Source organism: Gopherus flavomarginatus, chromosome 2 (genome assembly GCF_025201925.1).
Source record: "Gopherus flavomarginatus isolate rGopFla2 chromosome 2, rGopFla2.mat.asm, whole genome shotgun sequence".
Classification (NCBI taxonomy): Eukaryota; Metazoa; Chordata; order Testudines; family Testudinidae; genus Gopherus; species Gopherus flavomarginatus.
In genome coordinates this window covers 116,482,948-116,506,472 of record NC_066618.1, presented here as the reverse complement: position 1 = coordinate 116,506,472, position 23,525 = coordinate 116,482,948, and the positions used below count along the sequence as shown (strand labels likewise).

The 23,525-nt window shown below is 40.1% G+C and overlaps 1 protein-coding gene across 1 annotated transcript in view; it reads left to right on the top strand.

Annotated features, from left to right (window-relative positions):
• Window positions 1–23,525, top strand: part of SDHA (succinate dehydrogenase complex flavoprotein subunit A) — a 32,924-nt gene that overhangs the window by 4,708 nt on the left and 4,691 nt on the right. The window contains exons 2-12 of the mRNA XM_050942851.1: window positions 4,670–4,756; window positions 5,123–5,284; window positions 5,905–6,048; window positions 6,507–6,671; window positions 8,681–8,829; window positions 10,648–10,772; window positions 15,687–15,855; window positions 16,818–17,013; window positions 17,976–18,147; window positions 20,309–20,427; window positions 23,193–23,304. Coding sequence (XP_050798808.1) covers window positions 4,670–4,756; window positions 5,123–5,284; window positions 5,905–6,048; window positions 6,507–6,671; window positions 8,681–8,829; window positions 10,648–10,772; window positions 15,687–15,855; window positions 16,818–17,013; window positions 17,976–18,147; window positions 20,309–20,427; window positions 23,193–23,304 — 1,600 coding nt within the window. The remainder of the gene's footprint in view (window positions 1–4,669; window positions 4,757–5,122; window positions 5,285–5,904; window positions 6,049–6,506; window positions 6,672–8,680; window positions 8,830–10,647; window positions 10,773–15,686; window positions 15,856–16,817; window positions 17,014–17,975; window positions 18,148–20,308; window positions 20,428–23,192; window positions 23,305–23,525) is intronic.

Below are 23,525 nucleotides of genomic sequence, written 5' to 3'. Positions count from 1 at the left end.
TCTTTTATCTAAGCCAATAAAACAACACAGTAAAATATAGTGGAATACTGCAATATAACTATATATCTGAATCTAGGTTTTGGAGCCAAGAAAACTGCTGTTCTGTGCATTTTATGCTATGAGAGAGAAAGATGGGTGAGGTAATACCTTTTATTGGACCAGCTTTGTCCTGTGACTGCAGAGGTGTTAACAGCCCACTTCATTTTGAATGGTTTCTTTCATCTGACGAAGGAGATATTCACCCAAAAAAGCTTATGCTCCAATACATCTGTTAGGGTATGGCTACACTTGCAGCTATACAGCGCTGGGAGTTAAACCTGTCTTCGTACAGCTGAGTAGGGAAAGTGCTGCAGTCTGTCCACCCTGACAGCTACAAGCGCACTGTCGTGGCCACATTTGCAGCATCTGCAGCCGCATTGGGAGCGGTGAATTATGGGCAGTTATCCCAGCGTTCACGTGACTGAAACGTGCTTTTCAAAGGGGTGGGGTGGAGTGTGACAGGGAGTGTGGGGGAGAGGGAGTGTGGATTTTTGGAACTGACACTGTGTCAGCAGCTGCCTTGCAAGTTCCGACCCCCTCCCCCACGCCTCTCTCACTGAAAGCACACAGCAATTGTTTTTTCCCCTCACAGACCAGATAAGCAGCCCTGCCGAAATGCGCCCCCCCTTCCTGCCCGCTGCACTGCTTCTCTCCTCAAGCCCCCTTCCTCCCCCTCTCTTCAAGCAAACACTAGCTGTGGATGTTCCAAAGGGAGCCCCCCCTGCCTCTGTGTCCATTCACAGCAAACACTAGTTGTGTTTGTTTTTTTGATAACCAGCTCTGGAGCCCAGAGTTCACAACAAAACAAAACAAAGAGAGTAATCTTCACTTAAAAGGATTATGGGAAGCTTCTGCAGGTCAGTTGCAGAGTACTAAGATTATTCCCTGTTTACACTGGCACCCCAGCGCTGCAGGAGCAGCACTATACTCTTTATTCCTCTCATGGAGGTGGAGTACAAGCAGCGCCATAGCCATGGAGATACAGCACTGTATGTGCCTTGCCAGTGTGGACGGGGAGTGAGTTGCAGTGCTGTTGGTGGCTTTATAGCACTGTAACTCTCAAGTGTCAAGGCCTCAGTCTTTAAGGTGCCACTGGACTTTTAGTTGCTTTTTACAGATCCAGACTAACAGGGCTATCCCTCTGATACTTAGAACATGCGTTAACTCTTTAAGCTTAACAATCCCTGCCCCTTTGTATTCAACTGTGACAATCTGAAGTCTTGTCTTCAATACACACCTATATACCTATAACTATGTTGCTCAGGGGTGTGAGCAATTTACACCCCTCACTACATAGTTATATCGAGCTAACCTCTTTGTAGACAGCACTACAGCGCTAGAGAGCTTCTCCCACTGACATAGCTACCACCTCTTGGCTCAACGTAGAACATCTTCATTAAAGTGCTACCGTGGCTATGTAGCTGTGCCAATGCAGCATTTTTACTGTAGACTTACTCTGAGTACCTTTCCCAGATATTGGACTTGCCTTCACATACAGTGGCGCAACTGTGCCGTTGTAGCACTTTAGTGAAGATGCTACTATGCCAGTGTGAGAGCTTCAAGTTTCACCCGTTTTCGCCGACTGGTGGTTCATACACCGCACCCGCCTGAACTGCATCCCACTCAATGGAGCCATCCGCCACGGGAACCGAGACAAGCACTGCAGGAAGTGTGGGTACGCCCTGGAGACCTTGCCCCACATCCTGTGCAGCTGCAAGCCCCACGCCAGAGCCTGGCAACTGCGCCACAACGCCGTCCAGGACCGGCTGGTGAAGGCCATTGCCCCACACTTGGGTGAGATCACAGTCAACCACACCATCCCCGACACCGACAGCCTGCTGCGCCCGGACATCGTCATCACAGACGAGGAGCGGAAAAAGATCATCCTCGTCGACATGACGATCCCGTTTGAGAACAGGACCCCAGCCTTCCGTGAAGCCCGAGCCCGTAAACTCGAAAAATATGCCCCCTTGGCGGACACCCTGCGGGCAAAGGGCTACGAGGTTTACACCGATGCCCTGATTGTCGGGGCCCTGGGTGCCTGGGATCCCTGTAATGAACGTGTACTCAGGGCCTGTGGGGTGGGCCGTCGCTATGCACGGCTCATGAGACGTTTGATGGTCTCGGACGCTATCCAGTGGTCTAGGGACATTTACATAGAGCACATCACTGGCCACCGCCAATACCAAGAGTGAGCCGGCGTGGCTCTGTGCACCCACGGGGGGAGGAGGCCTATAAACCCTCCCCTACTGAACCATATCCCCTAAGCCCTAAAGCCACCGAACTAGATTCCACCATGCGAGGGTCATCCTGTCCCCATTACCCGGCCCGCTTACTTATACCCATGACTGCGTGTAACCCACTGTATGAGCGATGTACCCTCACTGCTTCCTTACTGCTTCTTGATCCCACCCACCATACACCCCACATTGCTAACCATTTCCCACATACCAGCGTCCCCTATACTCTGTATGTTGCCCCCAATGACCAACTGACGCTTTGAACTCTTTGTATCATTTTTATTTAAACATTCTCTAATAAACTTTTAAATCTACATCCCTGAGAGCTAGTATCTGTGTCGACGGGAGAAGCTCTCCTGCTGATGTAGCGCTATCTACACAGGTTTGTGTTTTTTTACACCCCTGTCCAATGTATTTATACCAACATAGGTCTGTAGTGTAGATCTGGCCCTGAAGAAGAACTCAGTGTAGCTCAAAAGCTTCTCTCTTTCACCAACAGAAGTGGGTCCAATAAAAGATATTTTGTCACCCACCAGGTTTTTCTCATATCCTGGGACCAACACAGTCACAATAATACTGGAAACATTTTACACTGTGTCCTGTTTTCAGTGTATCCTAGTACATTTTGTAAATGAAATATTCCTTTGCTATTCTTAAAAAAAAAAAAAAAAAAAAAATCATTCTAAAAGACAGTGATTAAGAGGCTAACTGTATAGTGACTAATGGAGTAGCTCTCTTTCGTTGGCGACCAGGATGCAGATTCCTTTGTAGGCTTCCAGTGGAAATGAGTTTAATCTCACTCTGTTTTGCAGTGGAAACTAGTCCACATTATAAACATCTCCATCGTTACTGACTTGCTTTCACTTCTAGTTAGTTCCAGTCTTTGTTCAAGATACTCGGTATTTGTGCTATTCTTTTTCTTTGGTTTGGTAAAGCTCAGTTTAGTTGCTTCACTCTTCCAAACCTAAATGACCATCTTATAGCCAAGGAACTAGAAATCTTTCATCTAGTTCATTAACATACATCTAGTTAATGATACAAAAAAAGTGCAGTGACTAATGGGAGAGTTCCAAAGTTCATCCCCATAAAAATCTTTTTCTGAATGCCTTTTGATGACCTTGAATCTTTAAAAATATTTCTTTTACAATTCTTACCTCTGGTATCAGTACCTGTTACCTTTCTTGTATAGGGTGCATGTTATAGTGGCACTGGAGCACTCCTATCGTTAAGGTTGTGTCATAACATCTGTTTAAAGGTCAACCTTTAAGTCATTTAAATGATTTTACAATATCAATCCAAGTCTTTGTGGTATTGTAGTTCCTGCTACTCTAACCTCTCCAGTTCACATTGTAGATTGGTTCTGTCTTCCTTTGTGTGTGTATCTTCTCAAGTTTGTATCATTTGCAAATTTGAGAAGTGTAGAATTTCCACCAAGGAAACACCTGACACATGTGGAAACTGTATAAGATGTAGAGGTGCTTTGGTTAATCAAAAATACTATTTCTAGAAGGTGGAAGACACAGAAATCTGAGCAGAGCTAAAGAGCATTACTGCTTGAAATCTGAAATGCTTCACCTTTGTAACAAAAGGAGATTTGTGATTATTGATGTTGGCATGGCTTACACTTGCCGTTCCCTGCTCCTCAAGTCTCTCTTCAGTAGTTAAACCTCCACTTACACCTGAACTTGGGCACCCTTTCTTGGGACAGACCTCATGTATGTTACAATATGTGCATATACCTCAAGAGTTCAGGTTCCTCGGGGGGGTGGGGGTGGGGAAACAAACCAAAACACATTATTGAATAATTTAAAAAATAACCATCCACCCTCTCAAAGGTCTCACACCTTGCTTTGGCCAACAAAATAAACCAAATTTTGGTGACTCTAGACAAAACAGTTTGAACTATTTTGTAATGTCATCTCAAACTACTTTACAGAAGTGAAATAGTTGTGATTTTTTTTTTCATACTGTTCATTCTCAAAAACCTTCTCATATTACCCTAGGCTTAAAAACAGTTGGCTGTCAGAGTATATGCAGATTGGTCTTGTTTTAGCTGGTTAGTATGTGTTGGTAGAGAAGTAGGGGGTCAACACAGGAATTATAATAGTGTGTGTGTTGTGGGCTGTGCTGTGCAGAGATTACTCTATTTTTTTAAATCTTGGGTGGAGTTCGTCTGTCACGTCTTGTATTTAGGATTAAGCAGGACTTTTCCCCTACAAATTACCCTAAAACTATATGAATCCAATATTCTTTAGCAATATGTATAACGTTATATTCAGAAGTAAAGCCTATTTGTTTTAGACATTGTATAACTGGAAATTTTGGGAATCTGGCTCATAAAACATTTGTAAACTCGAACATTTTACGTAATTTTGAACATGTTTCAACAGTGGCCAGCAGCTTGCCAGGCTCTTGTACGTAACTTTCACTTTACTGTCTATGGAAAGAAGAATGCATCTGCTAAAGTTTCTGATTCGGTAAGTTCATATTTATCTGTGAAACAGCCTTCCTTTCTGGTGGTTCAGTGTATATTCTTGATGTTTCTGGAATCTGGAAGAGACTAGAACTGGATTATCAGAGTTCTGGTTTCATGTATACCTTTTTTTGTTGTTGTTGAAGAAAATTTCAGTAGGGGCAATGAATTGTTAAAATGGATCATGCGTTGATTTTAGTAATACATACTACATTGACTAGAACCTACTTAAATGATTAATTTACACTATGCTAAGCTTGTGATACAGGTAAAATCAATTATATGTACAGTTTGAGAATTGCTATATATCTTCCAGTAGCTTGAGCTGTAATCATATGACTTATCTTAATGCAGTAATCTTTCTCCTCAGATTTCTACACAATATCCCGTAGTGGACCATGAATTTGATGCTGTCGTTGTGGGTGCTGGTGGGGCAGGTTTGCGGGCTGCGTTTGGTTTGTCAGAGGCTGGATTTAATACAGCATGTGTTACAAAGCTGTTCCCTACCAGATCCCATACTGTTGCTGCACAGGTAAGAATTTAAATATAGTTATTTTGACATTAAAAATATTGATATTTTTGTAACACAGATTTTATGTATAGAGTATTATGATTCATAAGTTGACTGAATTTCAGTCCCACATTATGATTAGGAAAAATGGAGGTTAGGATCTAAGTAAAACAGTTTAGGAAAATTTTATGTTTGACTTTTATTTTGTAGCTTTATTATTTTTTGCTGTATTAACATGCCACTCCATTTTATGATTTCAGTTGTTGTTTAAGTGTGTAGAGTGTTGTAATCTATTCTGCTGTATAAAATGTTTTACCCTTAAAGGAATTAGATGTTAACCATTGTGAAGTTGGTAAAGACTCAATTTCTATTGTATAAATGAGAGACAAGGTGGGTTAGTTTAATAAGAGCTATTACTTAACTTCTTTTGGTGAAAGAGATGTGCATTTGAAGTTACACAGTTTCTTCAGGTTTGTATGCTGTATGAATGGCACAGCACATAAATTTGATTTTAAAGTAATTTGTCCATTATCTTGCATATTATTTAATATTGTGTGTTTTAATGAGATTGAGAAATGAACTGGCTTTTGAAATTATGCATTTTAAATGTGACTTTGGGGAAATATATTTTTCATTTTCAGGGAGGGATCAATGCTGCTTTGGGAAACATGGAGGAAGATAACTGGAGATGGCACTTTTATGACACTGTGAAAGGATCTGATTGGCTGGGAGACCAGGATGCCATTCATTACATGACTGAGGAGGCACCTGCTGCAGTTGTAGAGGTAAAATTATTCATATTGAAGTTTATTTGAATTAGAATTATCTGCAACACAAATCAGTATCCATAGTGACATTTTAATAATACAGATATTAGACTGGAATAGTAAACTTTGTATAAAGAGAAACTCCTTTCTTTCTTGCCTTCTTGAGGGTGGGTGATAGGTTTATTAGTGTAACAAAGCAACCATAACAGCAACTAGGGATGTAAATATTATTTAAAAAGTTTAAACAACCGTTTAAGTGATTAAAAAAAAATTTCATTAAAACAGTTAACTGATTAAAGAGCTGGCTTGGCTGGGGCTGCTCCTGCTGGCCAGTTGACCGGCCCTAAGGTTAACAGTTAAGGCAGGTTAACTGGTAAGACTAATGCTTATCAGTTAACATTTTACATTCCTAACAGTAACTTGCCTGTTGTTGAAGTCCACAGCTATATCTCTAATACTTTGTTTGGGCTCAACAGCTGGAAAATTATGGAATGCCATTTAGCAGAACAGAAGAAGGGAAGATCTATCAGCGTGCCTTTGGTGGACAGAGCCTTCAGTTTGGGAAAGGGGGACAGGCTCATCGATGCTGTTGTGTCGCGGACAGGACAGGACACTCGCTGTTGCATACCCTGTATGGCAGGGTAAGAGACTGGGAAACAGAACATGACTTTTGTTTTTGACTAATGGCTACTATAGGCATTTAAAAAACTTGTTAAAAATAATAGTGTTGTTTAACTTGTGGCCTCTGCTGTATGAGAGTTTAGAGTCAGCAAGGAATCCAGGAGAATTCCTAATCTTGATCCCAGGCCTCCTTTTTGCCCCTGGCATGCTTCTGCTTGATATCAGCGTGACAGAAACAGAAGGCGGCTGAAAAAAGAATCTGCTTTTCCTGCACGTCTTCCTGGAGAGAACGCATAGATAGTAAGCTCTGCTAATTTTGTGGCCAGAGGAAGCAGTCTCTTCCTTTTGCTGCTGTACCATGACGCACTCACCTATTGACTCCCATCCCTCAACCACTCACCCACCTCTTGGCCAGTCCCAGGAAGAGTTCATCTAGACCTTCTCATGGGCCAAGAAAAAACTGGACCAGAGTGACAGAGCACCCCAACAGGGAGGTAGCAAGTAAGATCAGCCTCCATCCGCCCTCAGAGCAGATATAGGAAACTAGGAGGGTAAGCGTGGTTCTGGCAATGCAAAAATGCGACCACCAGACTGCCTGAGCTTGTCTCATCAGCCTCTGCTGGTGACCACAGCTCTAGTTAGTAGGTCCTGTCCATCTCCTAGTGCAAGTCCATAAAAGATGAACAAATACCGAGAGTATTATTAAGAACTAGTTAGTGGCCCTTAGACCTAATTTCAGTGAGGATTTAACAACCTATGTACTTTATGCACTCTTTACAGATGCTTAGCTAATTGTTCCTCTCTATCTTGAATGAGGCCTGTATGTGGAACCATAATATAGATAAATAATATGGGGGCTGAAGAGAAATGAGGCACCTGCTTCTAGGTGCTATGTGCTTCTTCCAAGATGAAGGAAACTCCCCTGGTCCATACTTGCCCAACTGCTGGTACTCTTTGGCCCTGTTAACACCCAATTATAGCTCTTGAAGAAATGTGAAGTGAGCTTTCCTTAGGGTAATTTGAGGGGTAATATGCTAATGCATGGGACGGGACCTGAAAGAGATCAGGAAGTGAGACTCACCGTATACCAGGTATTGTCAACTACACAAAGTAAACTGAAACATAGAACTTTTCCTCATCTACCTTCATTGTTACTGTTAGGCCTAAATAAAGATATTGCAGACAAAACCAGGTATGCCAACCTGACCAAAGTCAGGCTAACAGAGGTTTTTGGGTAATTCCTGAGTGGAAAACACTGAAAAGCAGCAGCATGTCTCACAAGCGCTGGGAAAAAGTGAGATAAGAGGGAAACTGCATTCCTGGCATAGTACCAGATGTGCTGTGTTAGGGCAGCTCCTTCGAAGAGCTGATAAGAGCCCTAGTTTCCCAGCCTCCTTGTTTTCACTCCCCGGTTTTGTTCTTTGTTTGTTTTTAACTCCCCTACATTTCTAACTTTAGGCATGCATGTATACTAAAGGTGTCTAGTTTCTAGTTGTTAAAAGAAGGGGGGGTGTTGCTCCAGTGAATAATTTATGACGCGACGGAACTGTCTATATAGGCTTATACTAAGATGTAAAGAGCAGGCTGGTTCTCTCTGGAGACGAGCTACTCTCTATTGATGCGTGCACTTGTCAATAAAGAGCTTTTGATCGGACCTTGCTGGTGTTGCCTATCTCTCTCGCAGTCAGACAACGAACTTTGCCGTCTGGGTTAGAGTCCCTGACATTACTTATACCAAAGATAAGTACAACATTTTCAGACAAATTGATGAGGGACTGTTTGTTTAAATGGTTTGGTAATTAAACGTGGCCTGTCCAATCTAAACATTCTGTATTTTCTAGAACACCATTAACCTAAATGAGCTGCAAACTTTCTGCATACAGGCTTATCTGGATAATAGTTTCCATGAGAACTGAATCTGATTTTATTCTTATGTAACTAAGCATTTTTTAATGAGGCTGTGGGGAGGGGAAATTGTTTAGCTTTTGCATGTTCCTTAACTATTGAAAATGTTTGTTTTCTTTTCTAGTCCCTAAGATATGATACCAGCTATTTTGTTGAATATTTTGCCTTGGACCTCCTGATGGAAAATGGAGAATGTCGTGGAGTTATTGCATTTTGCATAGAAGATGGCTCAATACATCGTTTAAGAGCAAAGAACACTGTTATTGCCACTGGGTAATGTGATATAAAGTTATACTGAAGTAAAAAAAGAAACAAAAAAAAAACTTGGTAATGTGAGCTAGCATAATCTAGAACCTAAAGGAGAGGATATGGGTATCTGGAAACAAGGGTTTGAGTCCAAATTATGGTGCTGGCACACTGTGACCTTGCACAAGACATTTCATGTGTCTCCAATTCCCCTTTTACAGATGGGGAGTAATAATCCTTCTACTTAAATCACATTTTATCTTTTGGGTGAAAACAGTATAAATAAAATTTAATTACTGCATTTAGTTTTTGTTCCATGCTTTAATATACTGTATTTACTTAACCTTAAAATTAATACTTTCATAATGTAAATTCAATACCTTGAGTTTAGCTTTAAGTTCCAGAGCAATACTATAAAATATTTTAAAGATTATCCCTTACTTCCCAGCCCACATTAACTGCCCCTAGATTTAGCTTTATAGTTGCATTATACTTTCCGCTTTTACTTAAAATACTAGATGTAAATTGGCAGTGACAAGACAGTGCATCTATAGGGCCTATTGAGTAGTTGTCCTTCAGGAGATTTTTGTGTGAGGTACAGTGTAGCTGCTCCCAGTGTGTCAAAATATATTCAGAAAATACAAACAGAAATGGATTTACTGCAGGGTAACCTAGTGGATCACTAAAAGATGAATTGTTGTTACCCATGTAACTTTGGTGCAAAAATATGTGATCCTAATTTTGGGTAAACTGATCATCTCTGTCCTCTCCTCTTTTGTCAGTCCTGCACTCTTCTGGTTCTGTTAGTCTTTTATCTCCTTGTTAGGTTTAGATCAGCAACTCTAGCATAAATGGAATAATACCTAGTTTGTGTACAGAAGCACACTTCATGTTTGGTGGCTGCATAATGTGAGTGCCTTAAATTAGCTAAATAAGTTAACTGATTTTTTTCAGATATATTTAGCAATCACAGTCCTGTTAGTAGGAGGTTTGTATGCTCAGAACCTCTGGAAAAATCAAGACACTTTTCTTTTTTAATGTAAAAATGAATTTAGTTGCCAGAATTTATGCAATTGAATTTGGAAATTTTATCTAAACTTTATTTCAAGTTGTGGAAATTGCACCTTAGTTGTACAATCCTGGTTTTACATTATTTTTATCTCCCTTGGGCATTGTAGTATGCTGTTCCTGCCAGAAGTTGCTAACAGCACTAGTCTCATTAAACTTGTGTACTTGAGGTAGTGTCATGGAAATAAGTTCTTTCTCCTCTGATTCTTATCTTCCTGAAAGAACTCTGCATGAAGAAAGACATCATTTTCAGAAAAAAACTACAGTTCTGGTATTTAATTGAGGAGAGCCAAATCACTGGCCCAAAGTAAAACAATGTGTGTATGAGAGGAAAATGGCACATGATTCCTCTCTCTCTCAAAAACTTGACCCCATTAGTAGGACATAATTCCACTGACAACTTCTGAAAGGAACCCTGGTTAGCAATTCTAGAGGAAGTGTGGTGCAATTCCTCTTTCAACTACTAGCTTCAAGTTATTTTTCAGATATTAGTTGAGCTAGATGATCCTCCACTTGGTCAAGTTGCACAGCAGACAACCTATCAATTTTGTTCACATTAGGTTAAATTAGTGAGAAGCTTAATATGTGTGATAAATGAGTACAGTGGCTGACTGAATGCTATGCAGAAAGTCCTCTGCTTTAGTTGAATTGTAAATCTGCTGTTGCACAAAGTGCAGAGAATAAGCTAAACATCCTAATGAAATCTTACTACTTCTATACTGATTTCGTAAGGAAAATATTGCAGACAAATTTTAATTTTTGAAATGTTTTCTCTAGTGGGTATGGCCGCACCTACTTCAGTTGTACATCTGCTCATACCAGCACAGGTGATGGCACAGCTATGGTCACACGAGCTGGCCTTCCTTGCCAGGACTTAGAGTTTGTACAGTTCCACCCTACAGGTACAGTATAAGACTAGAAAGGCACTCTTTGCTTTCTAGGAATTTGAAGTATTCAAAAAATAACATCTCTACAATATTAAACCTCCCAGTGTTACAGTATTTAAGAGGTGTAGTGTCTTAAGCAGGTTAAAAGCTTTTCAGCTCACCCTTAACATCTAGTTTCAAGTTGCACGTTCCTCTGCAACATTTAATATTGCAAGCAAGGAATTGACATTCATTAAACTTATTTAGATGTTTTTAATGTCTGCAACTGTTGTAAATAAAAATACAGAATCCTGACTTCAGGAGTCTTATGAAGAAAGTGGGAGATACTTCAGCTGTTGTATAAAAAGTACTTAAGTTGTACATTTTGGTATAAACTTAACGTGCAATTAATTTTGGGCTTTAAACACTGTACCAAATATAGTTAGGTTCACGTTTCAAAATTGTAATCTAATGCCTCCACTTGTCTCTAGCTTTAACATAACAAAAATGAATTATTCCTTTAATTTTTTAAATCTTAGGTTGTACACTGCATTTGTTTCTTAATCCTGGGAAGCTTTTGTATCAAGAAATCCAGTTGATAATTCCTAAAGAAATAAGATTAAAGTTCAAAAATACAGTATTGATTAAAGACATTCTAATAACTGAAATCAAGATCTTCATAGTTAAGGATCTGCACATAAGTTTGCTTTGGATGTAGTGTCCATGCTCCTCATGATGCTGTGACAGACCCAGGCCAGTGGGGTACAGGAGTCTGGTAGAGGGCAAATATACTGGTCACTGGGTGAGTAGTTTTCTGTTCCCTGAGTGACCAGAGCAGGGGCTGCACTAGAGTAAATAGGAACCTGCTAGAACCAATTCAGGCAGACAAGCTGATTAGATCACCTGTAGCCAATCAAGGCAGGCTAATCAGGGCACCTGGGTTTAAAAAGGAGCTCACTCCAATCAGAGAGGAAGGAGCCAGAGGAGAGGAAGTGTGTGTGAGGAGCTGGGAGCAAGAGGCACAAGGAGCTGAGAGTGAGAGGGAGTGCTGCTGGAGGACTAAGGAGTACAAGCATTATCAGACACCAGGAGGAAGGTCCTGTGGTGAGGATAAAGAAGGTGTTTGGAGGAGGCCATAGGGAAGTAGCCCAGGGAGTTGTAGCTGTCATGCAGCTGTTACAGGAGGCACTATAGACAGCTGCAATCCACAGCGCCCTGGGCTGGAACCTGGAGTAGAGGGTGGGCCTGGGTTCCCCCCAAACCTCCCAACTCCTGATCAGACACAGGAGGAGTTGATCCAGACTGAGGGGAATATCACTGAGGTGAGCAAATCTGCCAATAAGTGCAGGACCCACCAAGGTAGAAGAGGAACTTTGTCACAATGCTTGACCAGTGAATTGAATGTATATAAGCAGACTTGGCAGAATTTGATTTTTATTGTTTTGACTATTAGTATCAATTTTTATTAAACAATTTTCATTTTCCCAGTTGTGGGAAATTAAGGAGAGCCTTAAGGCAGGGCTGCAGGGGGCTCTCTGTGTGGCCAAGAGGTCAGAGAGACCCAGGTAGAAGGTGTAGGGGAGTCCGCGGTCTTGGCCCAGGGAGCAGAGATTCCTGTCCAGGGATGTAGGGAGGAGGATGAGCCCCCTGCTGCTGAAGGGCTCTTGCTGGGGAGAGCCCTGTTGCTTGCCAGTGAGTGAGTTAGCTGGGCTATGACAACAGAGCTGCAGAGGGCTACCCGTAAAGCCAGTGACACTGGATCCGTGCAGTCGAGTGGTGCAGAGAAACCTGTGATCCTGGTAGGGAGAGCAGAGGTTGCTGGCTAGAGCCATGACGACTAGCTCCCAGCTGCTGAGCGGTTCCTGCCTGGGAACAGCTTCTATACTCCTAGGTGAGGGGGTGTGGGGCCATAACAGCAGGACTGCAGAAAGCTGTCTGTGATTGCAGGGCCCATGACATGAATCCCTGTAGGTCCTAGGTGAGAGAGAGGCTGTTTGCGCCAGCTGTTACCTATGTATATATTTTTCATTGATTTCTGTGTGTCATGTGAAATAAACATTTACTGACAACTAACAATTTAAATTGAATCCTGGCAAGCTGTTACCAAGTATATTGTAGTGCTGTTTTTGTGATTTCAGAAGGTGCAGGGACATAACTACTGTGTACATTGACTGACTATATATATGAATTGCAGTGTGAGTGGAAAAGGGAAGGTATATTGAAATAATGTGGAGTCCTCCAGCATCTGCATTTTTGGGGTAGATGGAAATCTATTGGGCTGCCTTTATATACTGGAATTGTAGAAAATGTTTATGGAAGGTAAGAGACTAGCTGTTGGTGTGGATGTGAGGGACAGTGTGTCTTTGGGACTATTGGTTAAATGTAGTCATGGACCTGTACTTAATATATGGGAAGTGAAGGCTTATGGTCCATATTTGAAAGGTGGATGAGGTATGGTTACTTGGTGATAGCTGAGTAAAATGGTCATTCTTGGATATCTGGAGAGTGGGTGTTAAGTTTTTCTGGATCTTTGAATTTTCTAACTTTAAATTTGTTATAACTATAATGTTATAAGATTTCATTGTGTATACATATATTATTTACCATCATTTATCACTTTACGGCTTTTTTAGTCAAAGCATCTTCACAGTTTATTTATATTATTGAATTATCAATGTCAGTATTCCTTAAATTTGTTAATCGGCCAACAATTTCACTTCCCAGGATCACCCAGAGGAGTGAAGATGATCAAGTGGGTCTTGCTAAGTTTGGGGGAAGAGAAGAGAAGACAAGACAAGACTCACTAAGCTAATCTTCACTCCCCAGGTGACCCAGGGAGCAATAGAAGCATACCTGTTGCACTCCTCCTCCTTCCTTCCAGTTGTAGTAGTGGAGCTGCAAAGATGTGGAACTGCAGACAGTCATAAAATCCTTAATCGTATCCAGTATGTTTTCTGAGTTAAGTCCTCAAGCAACAGGGTGTTCATAAACACAGAGACCTTGCAGATTTTACAAGCTCCACAGAGACACTGTGTTTCACATGATTATAGTGAGCAAGTCCCAAAGTAACTCACCACCCTCCCAGGAAAAATGTTCGAAGTACTAATTGCCTTTTGGGACAGATAAATAAAACAATTGATTTTAGACAGTTTGAGGGATGATGTTCACAAAGGTCAACTTTTAACAATTGAAAAGTCTCTGCTGTAACTCTATGTCCAAATTGTGGCTTTTTTTTAAACCTCGCATTTCGTACAAAAATCCTTCTTAGGCAGGAGATCACAGATGTAAATTTTCGACAGTCTTTTTGAGGAGGAGGATTGAGGCCCAATGTGGAATATAATAGAAAACAATTTAAAACATTAACTTTGGAGTATTCAGTGGTGTGACTATTCTCATGATAGCCAGCACTGTGGGTCACCTTGTTACTCCCTGCCTCCAGGGAGAGGGAATCTTTCTTGTTTTGCTGGGTGTCAGTCCCTGACACCTCCAGACTTTCAACAGCTCACTTACTCTTCTCTGGGCTGTGCCAGCCCTGTCTTCTCCTTGAAGGTTAATAATAGGTGCGTTTAAATCCCCAAGGCCCTTTGCATTTTTCTCTTGTGATATCCAGCTCCTGACACTGGTTATTCTCAGAAATTCTAGATTGTCTGTGCCCAAGGTGCAATATACCCCAATTTACCAGTTTTACTTAAACCACTGCTTCCAGTGCTTCTCAAAGCCAGTCCACCGCTTGTTCAGGGAAAGCCCCTGGTGGTTCAGGCTGATTTGCTTACCCGCTGCATCCACAGGTTCGGTCGATTGCGGCTCCCACTGGCTGTGGTTTGCCATTGCAGGCCAATGGGTGCTGCGGGAAGGGCAGCCAGCACATCCCACGCCGCTTCCCGCAGTCCCCATTGGCCTGGAGCGACAAACTGCAGCCAGTGGGAGCCGTGATTGGCCAAATCTGTGAATGCAGCAGGTAAGCAAACCAGCCAGGACCACCAGGGGCTTTACCTGAACAAGCGGCGGACTGGCTTTGAGAAGCACTGCTGTAAATCACACAGCACTTGTGAGCACTCTCAATAAAATGAGATGGTAGGTTTAAGAAAATTAAGAATTCAACTAGAAACGAGAGTGTGGTGAAAACAAGTAGTTACAGTACAAAACAAAATAATAAAATGTGAACCTGGATCGCTACTTATCAATAATTAGCTTTCTTATCTAATAAAGTGTATTTTACCCCCAAAGTTTAGTCTGTTGTAGAGCTGGGAGCTGGCTGGTTTCCCAAGAACCCATATCCAAACCTTCATGAAAACAATCCTGTTGAGGAGTTTTCCATAGTAGATTGATCCATAGTGGCTTTCCCCACACACCGGTATACTGAAACAGTCTTTTATCTTTATTCATAACCAGAGTGATCCCCAGGTGCTTATAATGTTCCTTCTTACCTTCAAGTGGTTTCAATCATTTGCAGTAGTCTTTGATATTTTTTTATGACTGTTCTGGAATGTGGCAAGGAGAGACAATAGAACCTTGCATTAGGTCACTGACTGACTAGGTAGGGTGACAACTCCTTACTTGAACGGGTCTTCACTGACACACATTACCCCGTGACTAATTTTTTACTCCAAGTCCATAAAACATACTTTCGATATAAATACATATTCTGTAAATACTATCTTTGTATACATCTCACAGGGATTGAGTCTTGACAAGTTACAAGTTTTCTGTAGCCTTACATGTTACTCTTTTATGGATAAACATCCTGTAAGCCATGTTTGATGTGGTGTGTGTTAGGTCTGAGGTGAGAGCTTCTTTGCAAAGAACAGGAGACCTTATCCCAAGAGGTCTGTGTCATGGATGGGTCCATAATTAAAAAATACTTTTGTGTTATACTTCTATTCTTACAATAATTTGATTACAAAGTTGTCATGTAAATATTTCATAACATTGTTACTTCCTGCTTTGCAGGTATCTATGGTGCTGGCTGTCTTATCACAGAAGGTTGTCGTGGTGAAGGAGGTATTCTTATTAACAGTGAAGGTGAAAGATTTATGGAGAGATATGCACCTGTTGCTAAGGATCTGGCTTCCAGAGATGTAGTGTCTCGTTCTATGACAATTGAAATCCGTGAAGGAAGGTTTGTTTAATTTTTCAGTGGCATTATGATATGAGTACATCTTTACATTTCGTTAAAGCAAATAGGGAGTTATCTGATAGTTCATGGAAGTCTTTTTTGATCATTTTGAGCAGCCAGTTTTAATTGGTAGATTGCTGAAGAATTTACATACATTTCAGGCAAAAATCTTGAATTTGAAATCAAGCTCCCTTTTAATATGGTAATCAGAAAAGCTCTCCAGAGTCTCTTTTTTTTTTTTTTTTTTGTTTTTTTTTTTTTTTTTTTTTTTGTTGTAGTCAAATTAAAGCATGTAGGCTAGATTCTCAAAAACACTCAGCACACAGCAGCTCACATTGAAAAACAGTGGGAGGAGCTGTTGTGCTCTTGAAAATCTGACCCATAACTTTTTGGTGTTTTGCTGAAGTCATAAAATACCACAGATGTTCTTAATATTCACTGGATAATTTCTAAATGGTATGGTAATTACTTGTAACTTGCTATATCACCAACATCTTTGGAGGACAAGAAGACTTTATATTGAAGTTTTCTGAAAACTTGGTTTAAAATACAGGAATCTCATGATTATGGTAAGAGAGACAGTGGAGTGAAGAGGAAATTTAAAGTGGACACAAGTTGAGGAAGGATGTCAGTTATTTTTTTTCCTCTTCTGTGCTTCTAGATGTATTAGTTTTTCTAAATAGGATGCATAAATAGTTGCACAAATTTGGTCATGAATCAAATCTAAGTTTTGAACTTCCAAATGATTACTTGAAACAGAGTAGAAATAAAGTGACTTAAATTCTGAATTTTTTCTGGTATTAGTGCTTCACATCACCATGCATCTGACTCATTAAGATGAAAGTCTTGCTAGATAGTTTTTAGATAATATGGTCAGGGTGCTTTAGAAATGGGTGCTTTTATATAGAGGGAATTCTGCAGAGGCCAGTATTCCAACCTGCAACTCATGTTTCCTTTTACATTAGGGGCTGTGGCCCTGAAAAAGACCACGTATACTTGCAGTTGCACCATTTACCACCACAACAGCTAGCAATGCGCCTCCCTGGAATTTCAGAAACAGCTATGATATTTGCTGGTGTGGATGTCACAAAAGAACCTATTCCTGTTCTTCCTACTGTGCATTACAATATGGGAGGTATTCCTACTAACTACAAAGGGCAGGTAACGACCATAGATCAGTATTGTGAAACCATTTTTCTCTAATAGAAAGGAAATGTTTGGTTCCTTGTAAAATTAGTGTGAACTGAGCATGCTATTAGATTTATACATACAAGTATGTTAAATTACATAACCTTAAGAGTAATAATGTTAAAGGAAAACTTGCAAAATGTCATAATTTGGTTTGTCCTGTAAACAAGTTGTCAGTTCTCAGGTTGTTTGGGTGGAGCTGGAACTCAAGAGACAATATGCAAAATATGAAATATATTCTTTCAATATGCATGAAATCTACAGAATTTCTTTATATTAGCCATGTGAAAGCTTATCCAGATGAGTAGTACTGTATAGTTAAAAATGGATTATAGCCGGGCCTGAGCTTTAAATCATTAAGGGCTTAGGTTATGTGGATTATCTGTGCTGCTACTGCAATCTCTGCACTAAAATTGGTTACTTCAGTTTGCTGCTGTTTAAATGCCAATTTTAATGGCAACCAGTCCCAGTGTCAGACAGCATGAATCTGTGAATGGACCAGTCAGATTGCTTGGACTAGTTCCTTTCAATCAGTTTTTTAAATAGCGATAAAATTCTGCCTTTTGAATGTGGCCTGGCATTATAAAAGGTCCAGTGTTCTTCCCACTATACTTAGAATTTTACTACAAAAATATTTTGGTGAATTGTAGTACTTTGTGTCTCAGAGATGGTGGCAAAACATAAGAATTAAACTGTTAATTCCATATTCTTATATAGCACTTTTTTCAATGAATAAATTATTCTCATGGAGTCTCTGCCCCCTTCGCCCCTGTTATATCTGTCACTTAATATTTGGATTTCTTTGACATCATGCTTTTAAGACAAGTAAGTGTTGTTCAAATACATTCAAATAAAACTTTGACACTGTAGTACAAGTGATCTTTATTTTACAAATGAATTTGCAAACGTTGAGTGAATTCCTTCTGAAATTACAGGTAATTACACATGTGAATGGCAAAGATCAAGTAGTACCTGGCTTGTATGCTTGTGGGGAAGCAGCCTCTGCATCTGTTCATGGTGCTAATCGACTTGGAGCAAACTCTCTTTTGGACTTGGTGGTCTTTGGTCGTGCTTGTGCCCTTAGTATTGCAGAATTATGCAAGCCTGGTAAGAGTCTACAAGTTTAGCTTAAATTGTATCAAGACTAATTGTTATAAATTCCCATCCTTAAAGTGCTCTCATATCTTTAAATCTAAGCAAGTAATTACAGGGCTATAAGCTAGACTATTAGAAAATCACAGTAGCTTTTTTTATTACTGTTCTACGTAACGTGCAGTGTTACTGACTGTTCAAGAACTCACTATACTACATCTGATTACAGGAAAATATTCTGCCAAAGCAACTGGAAAATGATTGAGAAGCTTTTCTCCCAAACCAGAGAAATTTAACATTACTAATATTATCACAAGTTTTAAGAAACAAGGCCTTACAACATACTACATTTGGAGGTGGATGATACAGTGCAGATTCATTTTATACTGTTTATTCTTATGTTAAACTAGTCTGAGATGATGGCATTTGCTGTAGCCTTGCACATACAACATGTTAAAAGTTTAACGTAATATCCGTTCCTTCGGGTGCATGTCAGTTTGCAACATAACTGAGAATTTGGAAGGCAATTTACAGTTTGACTTAATACCTAGATCTTTCTACTGTAATTTCTATGATTCTATAGGTTGATCCAAAAGCAAATACATTCTAAACTTACTGCAGGTTTTGATTTTAATATTTTCTGATTCTGCAGAGTGCCCTTTTATTTCTGGTTAGTTTAGATGTATAAACGTATCAGATCCTGAAACTAAAATCACATCTACTGAAGTAGAGGGCTGGGGCTGAAGAGTACCTAGTCCAAGCTACAGAAACATTGTGCAGTGAAACTAGGAATCTGATTTGGATTAGCTTTTATTAAAGAGGCTTAATTAATCTTCCTGGATAGTAAATGGGATTTAAACATGGTTGTATGGCAGGCTCACTTCCTATGCTTCCGTTAAGTCTAGGACATTATGTTAAATCCCAGCCACAAAACACCCAGCATTAAGGTTGAGATTAAGTTAAATGCTTATAGAACACATCACATTTAAAACCCAAAACATATATAATTAATTATATCTAAATTAAGTTTAGAAATTCCTGTTAGTTCACAGGACCAACGCTGATCTTAATTCTTGTCACTGACCCTCCCCATTTATAACTCTCCAGTACAAGCTGTAGCTATGTGGAAGTGTATCTGTTTCTCTGAGAACTGTGAATCTACCTACCATCTGTAGGTTGGAGATCTGACTTTTCCCCACATGTTCCTTGTCAGCAATGATCACCATTGCATCTTCTCTATGTATGGAGTAGAGATGACACTCTATCCTTATCTACCACTTCAGTTTGGGATATACATCTCTTGCTCCCTCGGTATGAGTTTGAGATTTCACCCATCAGTTACGTGCTAGAGATCAGTTTGTGCCCTAATGTGCTTACATGTGGGTCCTGGAGCCCACAATAATTTATAAACTCTGGGAATATGGACCTTAGATTCCCTCCTGGGACCCAATAGAGAATGTGACTGGATGGATGGCATACTTCTGTAACACTGATAAAACTTGGTTTTATTGGTGAGGTGCTGTCTGACAATATGTGAATTGTTATGAAGGATGATGTGACAGTAAAACCTGGAATTTTTACTGTTGTCTGTCTTCTGAGTTTAATTAACATTCTGTTTACACTTTTATTTTAGTTAAATATATTTTCAAACTTATTGTAGAATTGGCACTAATATTTAAACCATTTTCAGGCTGTAAAACACTACATACTAGGTGGTAGTATGGAAAGCCTGTTTTGAAATGTTTTAGTTCATCTATGCATCCTGGTTTATCTCCTGCCAAAAGTTAAAAATGCTATGTTAGACATCACAGTTAAGTTTAATACGTTGTAGTCTTAATGATTCCTTTGTATCTCAAAGTGCTCTATAAATGTAAATGAACTGAGCCTTGCCATCTCCATGAGGCAAGTGAGTAGTAGCTGTACTTTACAGATGAGGAAACTGAAGCATAGTACTGGCAAGCTGTAACTTGACTGAGATCACACATGAATTTAGTGGCAGAAACATCAAGAAAAAATGACAGGCTCTCTTATTTTGAGATAAATATAAAATAAAATTATAAAATAAGCAACTAAAAATAGTTATTGCTGTGTAAAATTGCCACAGGCTGAGGATCATTGAATCTTGATTTTATTGAAATAATTGCATAAGAAAACTGAAGATGCTTACCCTTAATAGGAGAACCAGTTCCTTCAATTAAACCAAATGCCGGAGAAGAATCTGTTGCAAATCTTGACAAACTGCGATTTGCCAATGGAAACATAAGAACATCAGAACTGAGGCTTAATATGCAAAAGGTAAGGATCTCCGTACCAATGACTCTAGCACAGTATTTTGAGATGAGGTTGATATTAAAATATACTGTAGGTGTTTATGAAAACTGAGTTGCTATTTAGTAGAGTTGAAGCTCAAACTCTGGAAAACTTTTGAATTTATCAAAATCAACCTTTTTTCCATACAAAGATCCTTCTCCAATCAGCTGCCCAAAATATCATCATTTTTCTTTCAAATAGAGAGAGATGGCATTTCTTATTCCTAATTTAAACAGTCACTCCTCTTCTGACCTACTTTTTGTCTGTGATCTGATAGGAGAGACCTCTGTCCAAATGAAATATTTTTATATTTACCAAGGAGACTGCTCTGTTCTGCTCTTTTACCCATGCTTCAAGCTCAGCACCTGATGGCAAATCCTAGAGCTCGGAAGTTCTGAATTGTCGTGTTACCCATAAGGGGTTTTCTTGTGTGCTCATCACTTAGTTTGGGCACCCAGAACCTAAATTCTTATCTCCAGAAGCCAAATCTATAACCATATTTTGTAAGTATGTTCAGACAAGAATTGTGACTGCTTTGCAAATTGTCATACACAGATCTGACTGGTAGCCAAGATTGTTACTTCCTATAGGAAACACCTGACTAAAAATGAAATATGTAGACAAGGTGAGTGAGGTAATATCTTTTATTGGACCAACAAAGTTATTACCTAACCCAGTTTCTCTTTAGTACCATGGGACTGACACGGCTACAACAACACTGCATACGTAACGTGAAATGTAGTAAGACAGCCACTTCAACAGTTAGGAACCTAAGAACTGCCATACTGAATGTGACCTATGGTCCATTAAGTCCCATATTCTGTCTGACCATATTATATGATTCAAAGGAAGGTATAAGAACCCTGCAGTAAACACATGTGGTATAATTTCCCCCACCACATTAAGTTTCATCTTGATCTCTACTAGAGATTGGCATAAGACCTAAAGCATGAGATTTAATATCCCTTCCAAACTATTTTCTCTGAGTGGATATTCTTGTTATCCGTAAATATATCCTATCCTATCCCATTTGTAATCTTGCTGAGTTTTTGGCCACAACAATGTCCTGTAGCAGTGAGTTCCACAGTCTAATTACTTTTGTTTTTGTTTTTTTACAACATGTATTTCCCTCTTATCTGTGTTGAGTACCACCTTTTAATTTCATTGAATGCTTTCATTGAATGTTCTTCTTAGTTGTAAGAGAACCTAGTGAGGTGATGCTGAATGAAACATAGGCTATGTGTACTTTCAAGAACTTTAATCCACCTTAGGTAAAAGACTATAGAGCAGGGGTAGGCAACCTATGGCACGCGTGCCGAAGACGGCACGTGAGTTGATTTTCAGTGGCACTCACACTGCCCAGGTCCTGGCCACCGGTCCAGGGGGCTCTGCATTTTAATTTAATTTTAAATGAGACTTCTTAAACATTTTTAAAACCTTATTTACTTTACATACAACAATAGTTTAATTATATATTATAGACTTATAGAAAGACCTTCTAAAAACGTTAAAATGTATTACTGGCGCACACAACCTTAAATTAGAGTGAATAAATGAAGACTTGGCACACCACTTCTGAAAGGCTGCCGACCCCTGCTATAGAGCATTTCATGTCGAACTGGAATTGCACATTGAAGTGTAAGCAAAAATGTTGGGAAGGTGATCGGAAGCCCTTTTGGAATTTAGGATGCAGTCATAACATTAACTTGTGGCATTTTAAAGTGTTCCTGAACCTCACTCGGAACAGAATTGACTTCACCAGAAATATGACTGTTCTTTTTGTAAGAAAGTTGAGCTCACAGTGATTCAAAAGTTTTCATTGATTTAGTCAGACCGCTTTAAAATTCTGTATATCACAAAATAATAATTGGAGCTTCCAAATGTATCAAGCCTTGCGTGAACCCAGTGAAGGCGGTAGCAAAACTGGTGACCTTTGCACCTAGTATCAGTATGCTGTTCAGGGATCCAATTCGGTGAATAAAAAGGTGGTACTGTTCGCAAACCTTACCCACAATCCCAGAATAACTGGATATTTCTGTCACTCTGTCCTGCCTTTCCTGCTGAGACACCTTTATAGTCTGTTCCACTGCATTGTAGAATCCTGGTAGCTTTTGCAGATTTTAAGGCAGTAGTCCCAAAACTTTTCAGGGTTGTGCCTTCCTCCTTTCCCTGCCGGGAGCAGAGGCATGGCACCCAGGAGGTGTAGGAGTGGGTGGGTGTGTGTGAGAGAGAGAGAGATGCAGACACGGGTAAGGGGACTGAGATGGGGGGATGAAGGCGGGGCCAGGGGTAGAGCTACAGCCAGACTGCAGCTGGAGGCTGAGGCTAGGGGTGGAGCCGGAGCTGCTGCTGGGAACAGGGCCAGAACAGAGCTTGGAGTGGAGTAGGGCTTGGTGGCACTCCCTCCCTGCCCCCTCTGGGGGATGCCTCAGGCCCTGCCATGCCCCCCTCAAACATTTCTCTGTGCCTTCCTAAGGGGACCTCTGCTTTAGGGCCTGCTATATCTGCAGAAGTGTATGAGGAGGGGGGATATTTGGTCCTTAGAAGTATTTCAGACTTCCTGTTCAGGATGGCAGCGTGGCATCACTTCACATACAGAATATTTTTGCAACCATAATGACTAGAAATTTTAAAAGAGAGCTTAAAATTCTGCAGAACCTGTTGAGGTTACAAGAGAAATTCTAATGTCTTTCTTAAAACTTCTTACAGTTTTTGTAAGTACACTATTTCTTTATTTTGATGTGTTTCAGACAATGCAAAGTCATGCCGCAGTGTTCCGAACAGGCTCAGTACTACAAGAAGGCTGTGAGAAACTCGGCCGCATTTATCGTGATTTGGATGACCTGAAGACATTTGACAGAGGTAATGAGATATTGTTAGAAAATACTTCTACAATGGTTTGTATATTTGAGTATTTTCATTTTGTTACCTATGGGTGTACTTGTTTTCCAAGTGTGTGTGTGTGTGTGTGTGTGCTACATTGAAAGGTATTTTAAGCTAAAAAGAAGAGCTAGGTATAAAAATCAGTTAGCTTGAGCCGCAGTCTCAAAGCATTATTTGGTTGTCTTGACTATTGTGAATTC